This window comes from Glycine max, chromosome 18 (genome assembly GCF_000004515.6).
Source record: "Glycine max cultivar Williams 82 chromosome 18, Glycine_max_v4.0, whole genome shotgun sequence".
Classification (NCBI taxonomy): Eukaryota; Viridiplantae; Streptophyta; class Magnoliopsida; order Fabales; family Fabaceae; genus Glycine; species Glycine max.
Window position 1 is genome coordinate 29,284,870 of NC_038254.2, and position 15,654 is coordinate 29,300,523.

The following is a 15,654-nucleotide window of genomic DNA, read 5'->3' on the forward strand; positions in this document are numbered from 1 at the left end:
CACTTCACTGCCAGTATAGGTTGAACCAAATGAGTGGTTGTTTCCATTTCTTCCTTTAACTAAGTTATGACCATAAAGGATAGAGTATCCTTAGAAAAGAAATAGCTCATAAAGGATAGAGTATCCTTTAACTAAGTTATGACCATGTACTTCCTTTATAGGTTGAACCAAATGAATAAGCATAAGGTTGATTTCTTCTTTCTTTGGCTTTGTTCATCTAATATCAAGAAGATTGATTTCTTCTTTCTTTGGCTTTGTTTATCTAATATCAATAATATTAGGATCCATAATCAATTTCCATTCAATCATATAGTGTACTGAATAAAAACTAACCCGATAAAAGCATAAAGCGCGACTTTTAGTCAATGAAATTTGCGTTAGACCAATGAAATTTGAGTGAATGAAATGGGTGATTGAATTTGCGTCACTCATTTGCAGATCATGGTTAGGACTAGAGGATTAGGTCGTGCCTTAGGTGTGGGCAGAGGAGATCGTGATGATTTCGATGATGCTCCGCAGCGTCGACGGCCTACTGCATCCGCACGGAGGCAGCGAGTCGCTGTGACTGCGGATCACATCGATGAGTCAGTCATCCCTGCGCCAGATGTTCAGGATGACCCGATGGAGGTACCAGCTGCTGTGGAGGACATTCCTGCGGACACAAGCGCAGAGGCGGCTGAGGATCAGCCTCAGGGATTTCCGGGTGGTCCGAGCGGTCCATCTGTGTTGACAGCGTATGCGGATCACGTTGCTTGCAGCGTATGGACGGGAGAAGTATTTATACTATTTATTTTTAGTTACTTGTAAATTATACTTTATGATTGAAATTAGTTTTCCTTTAAATGATAATTTTAACGAATTTTGCGTTCATTTATACTTCAATTCAGGAGCGTCTTGAATTGAAGCTATCCTCTCATGGGAGGAAGGTCCACAGTTTAGGCAGGCCTGTCCCTGCCATTGAGGGACTTATTGCTGGTACAGGACTAAGTCCTCTGATCGCGTGTTCGATAGACACCGGCGATCGGGGACTTTTGTCCGCGTTTGTGGAGCGGTGGCACCGGGAGACGTCTAGTTTCCATCTCCCGGTGGGGGAGCTCACCATCACATTGGACGACATCTCCTCTCTTCTCCATCTTCCCGTTATTGGCGACTTACACGCATTTGAGCCCTTGCACTTGGACGATGCGGTTCAGATGCTGGTGGACTTGTTGATGGTCTCTCCAGAGTCTGCTAGGGCTGAGACAGTCCAGTGTCGCAGACTGTACGTACGCCTGCAATGGGTACGTGATATATATCAGTGCCGATGCCAGGCAGGTCATTGGACAGCTGCGGCTCGCGCATATCTTCTTCACCTACTGGGTTGCACTCTGTTTGCTAACAAGAGTGCAACCAATTTCCATGTTGTCTACTTAGAGGCCCTTCGTGACCTCAGTAAGACAGAGAGGTACGCCTGGGGAGTGGCTGCTTTGGTTCATATGTACGACTAGCTGAACGATGGATCTATGAGCCATAGTCGACAGCTTGGCGGTTACATCACACTACTGCAGGTAACAAATATGTTTTTCATTCATTCAGGCTAAATAATGTTCAACTTTAAATTTTGTTACACTTTCATTATTAATGTATATAATTTGAATGTTACATTTGTAGTGCTAGATTTACGAGCACTTTCCCTAGGTCGCGGAGTCCACCGCTGATCAGGACTACGACGAGGTTTCTCCGCGTGCGTGCAGGTGGATTGCGACGAAGAAGACCGTGAAGAGCATTCGCACGCCGTCGTACAGGGGAGCGCCTGGACCGACTCCGGATTCCGGATGTCTATTGGATCCCGTATGGGGAGCATCGGGAGGTCCGGGACTTCCACGTCAGATCATGCTATTCCGGTCTCTTGCGCTGGGGGCCTGTTGCTATTTATTACCGACCGGAGAGGGTCGTGCTGCAGTTTGGTTACACGCAGACCATTCCTGCTCCTCCTGTCGATTCATGGGTCTCGTATGATGATATACACGACAGGTGGATGCACTACGAGGATCATATCGTACCTGCAGGTGAGGTATGCGTTGTGCCAGGGGCGTGTTCCCGTGACTACATCGATTGGTTCTTCCGCATCTCCCATCCTTTCATGACACCAGGCCACGCATTAGATCCTCTGCCTCATGGTCACGCCCCGCAGCCCCGAGTCGTCCCTCAGGCCCCGCAGACGGATATCTCTCGCGTGCCGGAGCCAGGAGCATCGTCGACATCTGCGGAGGAGCCCAGACATGCAGTGGTAAGTAATACTAATAATTTACGTCATTTACCTCAATATTTGCATAATAATTTGTGTAATTAGTTTGTTTTGTATGTAACAGGAAGTTTGTTATGACATTGCTGAGAGGTTGAAGCGCCATCTGAGTCTAGGGTTGGTCATGCTTGGCTTATCGACACATGAGGTGATCGAAGAATGCCTCAGATTGGCCAGGAGTGTGACACAGGACCATCTAGTATACGTTAGGTGTAGACGCAGGCGGCACACTGATCAGGCGTAGTTTATGTACATATTTTACATTGATATTCCTTGTATATACAGATATTGTACATGAACTCATTTCATGAGTATTGTTGGTTTTATTTATTTTCATTACTAATGTTAGTTTTATTTATTTTCATTGATTGTGTATTCCATTTGTGTCTATATACACGTGTGTTATTAAAATGGTCTAGTTAACTTAGTTTACCAACTAATAAAAAATAACTTAAAATATAACTTTAAATATAATTGAAATAAAGAAGTTGAAAAGGGTGTAAAAAAAATAATTAACCAAAAAATGGACATCATTCGTTATCTAAGATCTTATATAATGTACTAATATTTTTAAATTCTCTTATAATTACAATTTTCCCACTTATACTAATGATCATGTAAAAAAATGTATTATAAAATAGTTAGTATTTTAATTTTTTATATAATACTAATTATTTTTTTTATATTCTTTATAATATTAATAATGATATGATTAATTCTTTATGATATTATATTTTATGTATTTATTGATTTTTATTAATATGTATAAAATAACCTTAAACAATAATTATAATGAGACTGAGTAAGTATTTTAATATCATCTTCTAAACAAATTTATTCTAAAAAAATATATTAAAAAATTAATTATTTATAATAAATCAATATTTATAAATATATTATAATTAATAAAATAAAAAATAGATTTAATTATATTATAAATAAATATGTTGTATTTTAAAGTATATTATAATTATTTTTCCTCTTACGGATCAACTTGATCCGTAAGAGACTTCCGGATCAACTTGATCCGTAAGAGACTTCCGGATCAACTTGATCCGTAAGAGACTTACAGATCAACTTGATCCGTAGGAGAAAAACTAAGCAAGGACAATTTTACCATTTTTTAAGAATGCTGGGTGCACCTAGCAACACTCGTAAGAATATTGATTCAATTTGAGGGTGGAAGGATTAAAGTGAAAAATACAAATTTTGAAGGATTTATTTATAATCTAGTAATAAATTTATAAGTTCAAAAACAACGAGTCCATATGACGAACTCTTAAGATTTGAATGACATGTCATGATTCGTAAATGTTTAATTGGGTAACAAATCACATTTATGCCAAAATATAATTTGAATTCAAATCAATACCCAAATATAGGTATATTAATTGTACAGTTAGGGACCAAAATCAATTGACTTATAAATTGTAGTTTGGAGGATTAAAAATTATTTACCGTTCTAAATATTTTGGACAAAAATATCAAGCTGCTTTTTTTACCTGATTTATACCAAAAATTAAGCATTTTGTTTGCTTAATAATTGCAATAAACTTGCAATCCTGGTGTTAGTATTAATTTTACATGGAATATGATGTGCATCTTTGTTGTTTTTTTTCCCTTCCAATAAGATCTTATTTACGTGCAAGGTGTAGTGAACCACGCAATAGGTAATCTGCATACCAGTTAGCACATGATTTTTATTTATTAATAAATAAATGATTTCATCATTAATGGTATAATAAACAAAATAAAATTAGCATTAGCCTTACAAGGAAATAAGCAATCAACATTAATACCAAAAATCAACATATTATTTTATAAAGAAGTTGGTGGAATGTTATCAGCTAAGCACATATCATTGTTTTTATAAATCGGTAAATTTATTGATTGTCTTTCTTCAACCTTTATTTTTCTTTAATTTTAAAATGAAAAATGATTCATTTCTTTGCATTACTGTGTTTTTCTTTTTTGCATTGAAAATAGGTACAAATTTTCTAATTATCTCTTCTTCTTCTTTTGTTTACTGTCATGATTTTAATATCTAGAGCAACTTATTTGATAAAAAAGATTAATATTTGATCTATATTTTACTGGTATTTATGTTCTTTATTTTTATGGTTTTTAATTTTAATTTCTTATTTTCTCTTATGAAAATCGGTACAAATTTATTGATTGTCTTTCTTTTACCTTTCTTTTTCTTGCATTGAAAAATGACTCAAATTTTATTGGTTCATTTCTTTTACCTTTTTTACTGGTATTTATGTTTTCTTTTTTGCATTGAAAATCAATACAAATTTACTAGTTATCTCTTCTTAATTTTTTTACTGTCATGAGTTTAGCAACTAGAGTAACTTATTTGATAACGAAGGTTAGTATATGATCTACATTTTATTGGTATTTATGTTCTATATTTTATGATTTTTAGTTTTAATTTCTATTTTTTTTCTTATTTTACAGACAATATTTCGTCTATTAATAATCTAAAAAAGGTCAACATTATTAGAGAACAACAACTTCCTTATGAGCCAAATGATGAGTCTACCCTTTTGACTTTCTATTAATGTACTTTACATTTTGTCATATACCATATTAATGCATTAATTCTCTCAAAATATCACGCACCTATCGGATTAAGTTTATATATATATATATATATATATATATATATATATATATATATATATATATATATATATATATATATATATATATAAAAGGAATTATTCTTAATTTTGGACAAACTTAAACGTGCATAGTTAATAGTCAAATTCAGCATAAATTTCGCATACTTTTTAGAATTTCTAAAATTTTATTATTCAAATATTTCTGTAACTAACCATAGTACAAATTGTGTGACTTTTCAAGGTAATGCTTATAATGGTAAGAGAAATGATATTTGTAAAACAACTTATACAATAAAGAGAGAGAAAGAGAGAAAAGTGAGAAGAAAGAGGAAATTTTAAAATATAATAGATGATATGATAGAGAAATAGACACAAAATAATGTTGTACAAATTGTTGTGCATGTATCATATGTCTAATAGTAATATTTAATTCAATTTTTTTAAAAAATATATCTAAAGTAAGAATATTTACTCAAAATTAAATATGTAGGCATCGTGCAAAGATTTTAATTAATATGAATTAGTTATTAAATTTTTATAAATAACATTTAATTATAACCTAATTTTAACTAATATGAAATATTTTTTAAAATTCCAAACACATAAATCATTGCAGCGGGTGTTTGAAATTTCTAAAAGTATTTTTTTTAATATTTTGCAACTACTGGACCCAGGTTGGGCAATAGTCATTAGTTAATTATTTTTTTAATCTTAATGAATTGAAAATTTATTAAAAATAGTGTTGAGAAATTTATAATAATTCACGCATCCTGCTAACCAATTAAGTTAGACCTTCTTGATATAGTCATCATTTAATTGAGTCTTAAAAAGAAAATCTTTAAAATTAATGTCTCCATGATTCACAATATTTTTCTTTAGTAAATAAATAAAAATTTAAAATTAATGTCTCCATAATTTACCGTGTTTTCATGCAAATTAAATTTTTAAAATTCAATAATTTTTAAATAATAATTAATTTTTATTTATTGTTTTCTGATTAACTAATTTAGTAAATACTTCCTTTTATTATGTTGATGAAATTTCCATGCATTGCATGGTCATGTCATTATTATTTTTATTTGTATTATTAATATTTTTATTAATTATTAATGTTGACTAAAAAAATGAAATAGATGACCAATTTATGGGTTGATTAAAGTTTGATGGGTGTAATTCTTAATTCTCATTAATTTTTTTTATCAATAATTAATTAATAGCAATGATTAAATTTAATATTGTGTTACACTTGATAATTTTTAATTGACAATGTCTTCGAAGTATTTTAATTGACAACGGTAAAATGTAATTTTTAATAAGTTATCTATTACTTATAGCTAATATAGGTATTTAAATTTATACAATCTCACATATTTCATAAACAATTAATTTTATTTAATTTTTAATTAGGCTAAATTGTCTTCTTAATTTCATATATTGAGACACTTTAGCTACTTTTTTACTTCTTATTCCCTCACTTAAGTTCATTAAGAATTGAAAACAATTTTAAAAATGCCACCATAAGTCCAAAGTTATGTGTGCTAAAAATAATATACTTTAGTCATGGATTTAGTAACACATATTCAATAAAAAGCACTAATTTATGTTACGGTGAAATAATATATACTTTAGTTTTATTTGTATATATTTTGTTTTTTTAGCAATAAAAAGGAGAAAGGGTTCAAGTTTTCTGGAAGTAAAAAACGTGGTTGAGAGGGGAGAACCTCACTAAAGATGGTCAATCAAGTTTTCTAACGAAGATTAATCATCTGTAAAATCAGTGGATACTTCATATCAATAATATGATTACAAGAAGAAGAAAAAAAAGGAAAAAGAGAGATTGGTGCCTCTCGTCATTCTTTAATAAACACATTAAAATAGAAAAAGGAAAGTTAAATTAAAAAAAAGTGTGTTTATCTAAAGAAAAAAAAGTGCACAATTGAGGGTAAAATTTCACTACATGAAATTTCTTTTTCCACAATTAATGAGTTTTATATTTCAATCTCAATATTTTTAAATCAATAAGTGATAAAAAAAGAAAAAAAATACATTTATCTTAATAACAATGCTATATGGTACAAGAGTATTTGATGCCAAATCTTTGCCGAAAGACTCAACAGAATATTTAAACACAACTAATTAGGTTACTTGTGCAATATATAGGCTAATTTTTATTAATATTTTTTTTATAATAACAATTAAATATGTAACATAATACATCATTAAGTGAAATTAAAATACGAACACACAGTATTATATTCAACAAAAGAGTAAAAAAAAACACAAGTTGTGTATATACATACCTGTCAATCAACAACAACCCAAAATTTCCTTTTTCCAACCACCATTATTAGCCTAGGATGAAGTATCTTTTATATAAGTTTCTAAAATACCAAAACTCATACTAGAAGGGGGGGGGGGGGGGGTGAAAAATGGGTTAATCAAAAAAAAAAATATTTTCACAAAAGAAGGCTTCTTATCAACAAATTTGATAGACAAAAAACTGGTTGTATTGTCTAATAACTGTAAATAGGGTTTTCACAAAGGTTTCCAAATAAACACTTGGTGAGCAAGTGTGCCAAGATTAGATTAAAAGAATACTTAAACAAATAGTTTAAAAGAGAAGTATAAGCACTTGGTTTATGTTGGTTCACTCAAACATAGCTACGTCCATTTATCCTTTACAAAACTGCAAAGGGTTTCACTAATCAGAACTTGATCACAAACAAGTATTCTATATTGTTACTCCTAGCTACACTCCTTGACTACCGACACACCCTTAGACTCCCCCTGAATCTAAGAACACCTACGTATTGTTTTTTGCTAAGCCAATTCTAGCTTTCACAAACAAAAGTTTGAATGAATACAACGATTCAATAACACTCAGAGAGTGAATACACAATAAAATTCAAATACAAATAAAATTTTCTTAGCAAAGGATGAACAAATTAAGTGCAAGTTTATCATTCATTGATTTTTATAGATTTTCACTTCAGAGAACTTTTGCTCATTTTTACTTGATAAATCTCTTCAATTGATTCTTGAGCATGATATGAATTTTATAGACTTCAATGAAGGATCCATTATGGGATCAATGTTGAGTATTGAAATGAGTGTTGTCTCATAGCTGGAGGCGATGCAACGTGGCACGCTCTGATTGGAGAGGAAATGAAAAATAGTACAGAGAACTGCATGTGCTCCTTTTCTGCAATGAAAGTGACCCTTGAGGGAATATTTTGTGGATTCCCTTCTAGTTAGTCCTTTCCTTAAATTCAAATGTTAACAATTCAAATAAAGAGAGACAAATATAAATATTCAACAAGGAACACCGTGCACTTCCCTTTGTGGTTAACATAGTTCTTTCGTACTTGGACGTGCAAAAGATAGCTCACAAACCAAGAGGGGGGGGGGTGAATTGGTTTCTAAATCAAAGTAGACTTTTTAAAAACCGGAGTAAAAAAACTTCTTTTCCAAGGATTGTATCACAAACTTTTGATAAACCTATATTTAATCAATCACCCTTTACACAAAACCTTCTGCTAATGTTCTTTCTTCAAAAATATATTTTCTTTAACCTTCAGTAAATTGATCAAGACCAAAATCAGAAAGAAAAATAAGATCAAGAGAAGATGTACACCAATTTTTATACTAGTTCACTCTATCTCTAGAGAAGCTAATCCAGTTATCTAATCCAACTCGAATTAGATTTTTACTATGCATATAGAATTCTTATAAGAAATCACAAGCAACCTCAGTTCCTACCCCAGAAAAAGAGAATTAGGTACCCAACCCTAGGGTCCTCTGTGAATAAGAGCCTAAGAGAAACCTACCCTTAGCCCAAACTAGAAAAACCTATTCTAGCATGCCTTCAAAAATTTTGTGCATATACTAACAATGTACACAAAAAATAGTCATAGAAAGACACAACCTAATCAATCATACGCAAGAACCTTGCTTGAATGAATGAGTTCCTTCTTGAACTCAAGAGAAATTTACAACTCACTTTTCAAAATATTATCTTCATAATCAAAGTTTTGAAGTTGTGAGTCACACTGTATCTAAGCACTTTATCTTCTCTTTTTGTATCACTTACTTCAACTTATACTAATTTCACACTTATTTTTTTCCGCACTAAAGTGAGAACACAAGGTGACTATTTATAGAGAAAATAGTTATAATAACCTTTAATCGATTAAATATACAATGTAATCAATTATTTTGAAGAAGTATTCTATTATATTATAATTTCAATCGATTAAAGTGTTCTTCCTAAAAACTGGAAAACTTTCAAGAACAATGTAATGGATTAGATTATGAAGTGTATAAGTGATTTAAGTCCAATGGACATGAATAAAGACAACTCAGTGTGCAATCACTGGTTTTTGCATTAAGTGGACACAATCATTTTAACAACGCATTGGACGCTTAATATATCATAATAAAGCAGTTTTCTACTTATGGGTGGATGCATACTTATTGAAGCTATAGAGAATGATTGAATAACACTTTAGCTCATTTATATAGTGTATCTTGTTCACTTAACAATAACTCATTAGTCCATTAGTAAATTATACCTTTGTAATCATCAAAATCCAAGGCAGGATGGGTCGTATAGTGGTCAATGGACCCTCCAGACCTAACAATTGCATAAGATATTGTTTTTGAGTTTAACATGCCAGATCTTATACAAGCTTATAGAACTTTAATTTGTTTGCTATAGGGACAAGGGATAATTGAATACATATTAAGATAGAAATTTATAAACTATTTTTTTAATATAACACAGAAGGGAGACTATCTACAATTAAGTCTTGAGTTGTCTACATAATCAATTAGAATGCATGCATTAATATAATGTACAATTTACTTTTTAATAATTGAAACATGTTACTGTGTTTTCCTTGCATAGGTAAGGATAAATGAAATGAATTATCTATGATATAAATATTCATCTCAGTAAATAGTTTTTTTTATAATATGTTATTTGTGTTTCATCCTATATATTTCAACTTTTTCTTTCTAATTTCTAATCTATGTTTCAGGTTCACTAGGAAAAGTGAGTCTAACTTTGGAAGATTCAATGATGAAGCAATTTTTGAGGATGTTGAGGACAACTTTGAGTAGTGTGACGAGAATGATGGGAGGCCTGAGATTTTTTTATGGCAAAGTACAGAAGAAGGAAAAGAGAAAGGGTCTTGATCTTGTTACCACACTTGAACTTATTGAGAAGAACTTTGTCATTATTGATCCAAGGTTGGTTGATAACCCCGTTTTAAGATGATTTCTTTTATTTTAAATATCATTTGACACAACAAAAATGACGAATTTCTATGTTGGATTCTATAACGACCCGCCTTGTCACTACAATATCACTACTCTAAAATGTAAAGATTTCAATTTTAAATGAAAATTCTGTTAATTTGTTTATGAAAAATGAGAGTAAATTTTTTGTGATATACATTCACCAAACAACCCACAAAATACTTAAATGAATATATATATATATATATATATATATATATATATATATATATATATATATATACTAACTCAGTACACATCATTCACCTGACGAAAAGTAAATTAGTTCATACATATAATTAAATTTGTTAATTACATCCTCAAATCAAAAGAATTATAGAACCAGCTGTGGAGGAGCTAATTAACAAAACACAACTCTCTCCCCAAAATAATCCCAACGTCATCACGTTGGCTTGGCGGCTCCAACAAAAGAATCTCACTCCATGTAATCTACTGATGTTCATCTACTCACACGAACAAAGGTTCGTGATCATCACAGGTACCAGCACATGGTACAAAAATTGCAAGGGTGAATTTATTATAAAAGAAATCAACACAAAAAGTAAATGACCATGATTAGTAAAAAAAAAAAAACATTAACAAATGCCATAATCATACACAAACATCCATTAGTCCAACGCACACATAACAACTAGTCATCAACTTTTCACAATTCTAATCAATCATGCTCAGTATTATGCATGCACTTGACCTTAACTCTCAAATGCAATGTGGTACCATTTATCAGGAAATAGCCTAAGCGTGCCCATGCGAAACTCTCACTTAGGAAAACTAGGCAGCAATTGTCTAGGTCACCCTGTCGTGCACAAGCAACTCCCTAAAAAAGATGATGGTACTCAACAAACCAAGAAAGAGGTGAATTGGTTTTCAAAACAAAACAAACTTTTAAAACTAGACTTGCTAAAACTTTTGTATGGATTGTATCACAAAACTTTTCATAAATTGAACTCAATCAATAATTAATCAATCCCCCCTTTGTACAAGATCCTTGATTAGTGTTGTTTCTTTCATAAAGATATATCTTGAACCTTTTTGAAAACTGATTAATACTTGAATGAGAGATAAAGATCAGATCAAGAGAAGAGATACACAACCTTTTTATACTGGTTCATTCTCTATCACTAGAGAAGCTAATCCAGTTATCTAATCCAAAATTAGAATTAGATTTTCACTATGCATAAAGAATCCTTACTAGCAATCACAACCAATCTACAATTCCCACCCCAAAAAAAAGAGACTTAGGCACCCAACACTAAGGTCTTCTATGAATAAGAGCCTAAGAGAACCCTACTCTTAGCCCAAACTAGAAACACCTATTCTAGCATGCCCTAAACGATTCATGCACAAGAAAAAAGATGTGTAAAACCATAGATGAAAACCAAGAGTAAAGATAGATACAACCTGATTAATTCTTTCCACAAAACCTTGCTTGACTGAAGAGGTGTTCTTCTTGAACTCAAGAAAGTGACACAACTCACTTATCACAAAAGATATTCACAATCAAAAGATTTGAAGGTGAGTTACTTCTTCTAAGCACTTTTCTTCTCTTCTTTCTTTAACTAATAACAACACTTGATCTTAGCTCATTTAGAGGCTTATTGTGTTATTTTTGAGATTATTTTGAAGAGAACACAAGCAAGTTATTTATAGAGAAGTCAGTTATAACTGCCTATAATCGATTAAATCTATAAGGTAATTGATTAATTCAATGAAGCAATCGATTAGATTATCTTTTTAATTGATTAAAGTGTTCTTCCAAACACTTGGAAACAACTCAAGAACAATGTAATCAATTAGATATTCAGCGTAATCGATTAAAGTGTTCTTGTTCACTTTTGAAGTACTTAAAGAAAGAGAAGTAATCGATTATATAACATGGTAATCGATTAAAGCAGAGACTTATGAATAAATCAGTCATTGTCTCAGAACAACTATGTAATAGATTACGAGAAGACTGTAATTGATTAAGCCGATACGAGACATAACTCTACAAGCTTCAAACTACTTGTGTAATAGATTACGATAAGGCTGTAATCGATTAAAAAAGAGATTTTTTCCTTCTAAAGAAAATTTTCTAACTTAGAAAATTTTCTTCTCACTTACTCATGATGATGCATGATGCACAAAAGATATGATATGGACTAAGATGCAACACAAAATATAACAACCAATACAAATGCCACTCAAGGGAGTTGGTCATGTAAAAGACAAAAGATCTTCAAGCTTTTCTCCAAGCTTTAAGCTTTAGTCTTCATGTTGTTCGTGTTGCTCCCCCTATCTCTAACAATCTCCTCCTTTTTGGCTTTGATGATGCCAAACTTGAACATGGCATTGAGCGCATTTGGAGGGTCTGAGTCTTAAGATTAGAGACTTGCTTTTCTTAGTCAATCCTAAAAACTCTTAACACTTAAGAAAAGATCAATTCATATCATCATCATCATCATCATCATATATCTTAGTATATATATAAATGGTGCTAATGCTGCAATATAATGCAGTGCAGTATGCTAGTTCATCTCCTAAATGCTTATGTAATACAATGCAAGCAAATATGCAATATATGTAGCAATAATATTCATATCTTCCCTTATGCAAATATGCAATTCATCTCCCCCTTTTGGCATTAACAAGGCCAAAATGTTTGAAATCATTCATAAAATAGAACATACAAGCTAAAGGGAAATAAAAGCATTTCATTAATAAAAAAACATTACAATTCATTAATCATAGAACATAAAACACTTAACTATCATTATAAGACAAAGACAAAAAAACAAGACATAACAAAACAAATCAGCAGACAGTAGAACCAAGCACAACATAACTATGCTTCATCCTTATCTGGGTTAAGAAGGTTATTAAGGGTTAGCCTAGTTTGTATGTTCTATAGCCTAGTGGTGATGTTTTCTAAGGTGCCGTGAACATCGACTAAGTGCTCTTAATGGAGGTGAAGCACGGTATCCATCATCTGAATCATAAGAGACTCAAAAGGACTCCATTAGTACGCAAACTCTTGTTGAGCTTCATCTTCCATCTGGTCCATGTTTGCTACTGGTGGTGGCTCTCCGGCCATGATCCATTTGTGTTCAACAAATCTCATCTCAAGCTTCTTGAGATGCCTTTCGATTATGTCATTAGACGCTTTGGTGGAATCTACTATCTCATTAGAGACATCGGTATTAAAATAATCAATGAATCTAGAGGCTAGCACAACATACGGAAACTCATAATCCACTAACCGATGGCTCTTCAACATGATGTCTTCAATCAGAAGTACCCAATTCATTTGAATACTTGATTTAAAACCATACACAATCTGTAAATCGTCATCAATCACTTGTCCGTGGTTGCTAGACCTTGGTGTGAAAATGTAGGTTATGAGGTACATGAGCTTTCTGTCTTTAGCAGTTAAACCACCTATACCTAGGCAATTCCTCAAATTCCTTGCTGGGTCAAGGAGCATACTTCTGTAAGTTTGCATCTTGTTGTACCCGTCAACAGATTCATCAAACTTACGGACTCCACCCATGTCCAGTTCGGCTACTACCTTCCAAACTGCAGCATCGATAACCATTTCTACACCATTAACAAAAGAAAACATATTACCTTCCATATCGACACGAGCACAAGTATAAAAGACTTGCACTAGCTCTAGGTAGAAAGTTCCTTTCACCTGGACAAACTTGGACAGACCCTGTGCTTTAAGCAAATTAGGGAAGTTAAACCCTAGCTGAGAAAACCACTCCAAGTCCACAAACTTAGGGATTCTCACATTCTTCACCGCATATATCATCTTGAAGTTGTTCTTCTTATTCTCATCTGTGAACCATGTATCAAGCCTGTTGAGAGCAGTGTTAGTCGTCTTATATGACTAACTTTTGTATAGAATTTTTTTACAAAATGTATGTAAATCTCCCAAATTATGGTTATTTTTGGTAGGATTATAAATATTTCTAGTTTATTTTTCATTTGTGCTCAGTAGAAGCCTTCCTATTGAATTTAATGTAAATTTCACTTCAATTTCAAGTAAAAAGGAGAAAATTAATTATAAAGGTTCAAAAAGTGTTGTCTCGCTAAGCCTGAACCATGCACTTAGCGAGACCAAACCGCTAAGTGAGACAGTAGTGGCTTAGCGCATGAGGATAAGCTTGAAGAGAATTCTTCCACGCTAGCATGCGCTTAGCATGTATGCAGCTTGCTAAGCGAGGCAGTTGTCTCTTCTGCGCTAAGCGCAAGATTGGCGCTAAGCCAAATATCACTTACTCATGCTAAGCGCAAGAATGGCGCAAGCGCACCTTCAAGGTCAGAAAGCCCTTTTTAAGCCTGATTTGCACAGGAAAAAAAGGAGAGCGTGACGACGTGAAAGAGGTATGAATTGACTGCGAATTGTGTGCAGAGAACATAGGAAAAGCTGAGCAAGGAAGCAAAGGTCCTAACTTTTAGGTAGATTCTAGGTTTTAGAGTTATTTTCTAGGTTCTTAGAGGTGGAGGAGACATCCCCACTGCTTTGTAATCTGGTATTTTCTCTGAAACCCTTCTCCTATTTGTCAAAGTTGCTCCCTTGTAATGGAGGGCTAAAATCCTTTGTTGGGAATTTCTACTGAGTACTTGATGTAAATATTTTTATTATCTATCTGAGGTTATTTTCATGTGTTCAATGTTTCTATCTAAGCTTATTGTATGCATGCTTGTGGTTTGATCATCCATTGGTGTGTGCTGTTAGGAACTTTAGCATTGACAAATGTACTGTTTCCTTGGAACTTGATAGAGCAGGGCTAGATAACTGTAGTGCTAGACATAGTGTGTAGGGTTCTAGTTTTTATTATGTTGTGCTTATAATGCTGTTTAAATTAGGCTAAGTTCAACAAGAGACATCTATGAACGAAGCTTAGTTTAAATTAGTCCAAACTCATGAGACATCGGTGTTGGTATTTTTGTCCTCAGCATAGAACACAGGAATAATTTCAAATAGAGAAAAACCCTAATTGCATCAAGTATCTCGGTGGAAGGACCCAACACTTTTATTTAGTTGTTTTCACACTCAATTGTTCACGTTTACTGTTTCTTTGATTACAATAGAATATACCTTTGTTTTCAATTCATGATACTTAATTCTTTTTACAAACAGTTGTATTTTGAATGATGGTTTTCCAAGTAAAATAGGTTCCCTGAGTTCGATACTCGAATCATTCCATTTTAATTATTTACTTGACGATCCGGTGCACTTGCCGGTAGATTTCGCACCCACAGAAACAAGTAGTATTCCTAGGGGCGGAAACAAGCAACCTGAGAGCACTCTTCTTGCTTCCTCTTGGACGACTTAGCCTTCTTCTGAGCTTTGGAGGGGTTGCTAGCCATCTTCAAAAGAGAGACAGAGGCTTCAGAGGAAGAAGAAAGTTAGGGTTTCAGAAATGGGTGATATAA

General features: G+C 32.7%; 1 protein-coding gene across 1 annotated transcript; it reads left to right on the forward strand.

Annotated features, from left to right (window-relative positions):
* Window positions 1-441: 441 nt before the first annotated feature.
* Window positions 442-1,487, forward strand: LOC102661634 (protein MAIN-LIKE 1-like). The gene is made up of 2 exons (XM_006603312.1): window positions 442-774; window positions 888-1,487. The coding sequence occupies exons 1-2, from the start codon at window positions 442-444 to the stop codon at window positions 1,485-1,487; spliced, it is 933 nt and encodes a 310-aa protein (XP_006603375.1).
* The last annotated feature ends 14,167 nt before the right edge of the window (window positions 1,488-15,654 follow it).

Bases quoted from the DNA above. Each gene is read 5' to 3' on its own strand.
- LOC102661634 (XM_006603312.1), top strand. From the start codon at position 442: ATGGTTAGGACTAGAGGATTAGGTCGTGCCTTAGGTGTGGGCAGAGGA. The intron at 775-887 runs GTATTTATACTA...ACTTCAATTCAG, and splicing joins GCAGCGTATGGACGGGAGAA to GAGCGTCTTGAATTGAAGCT.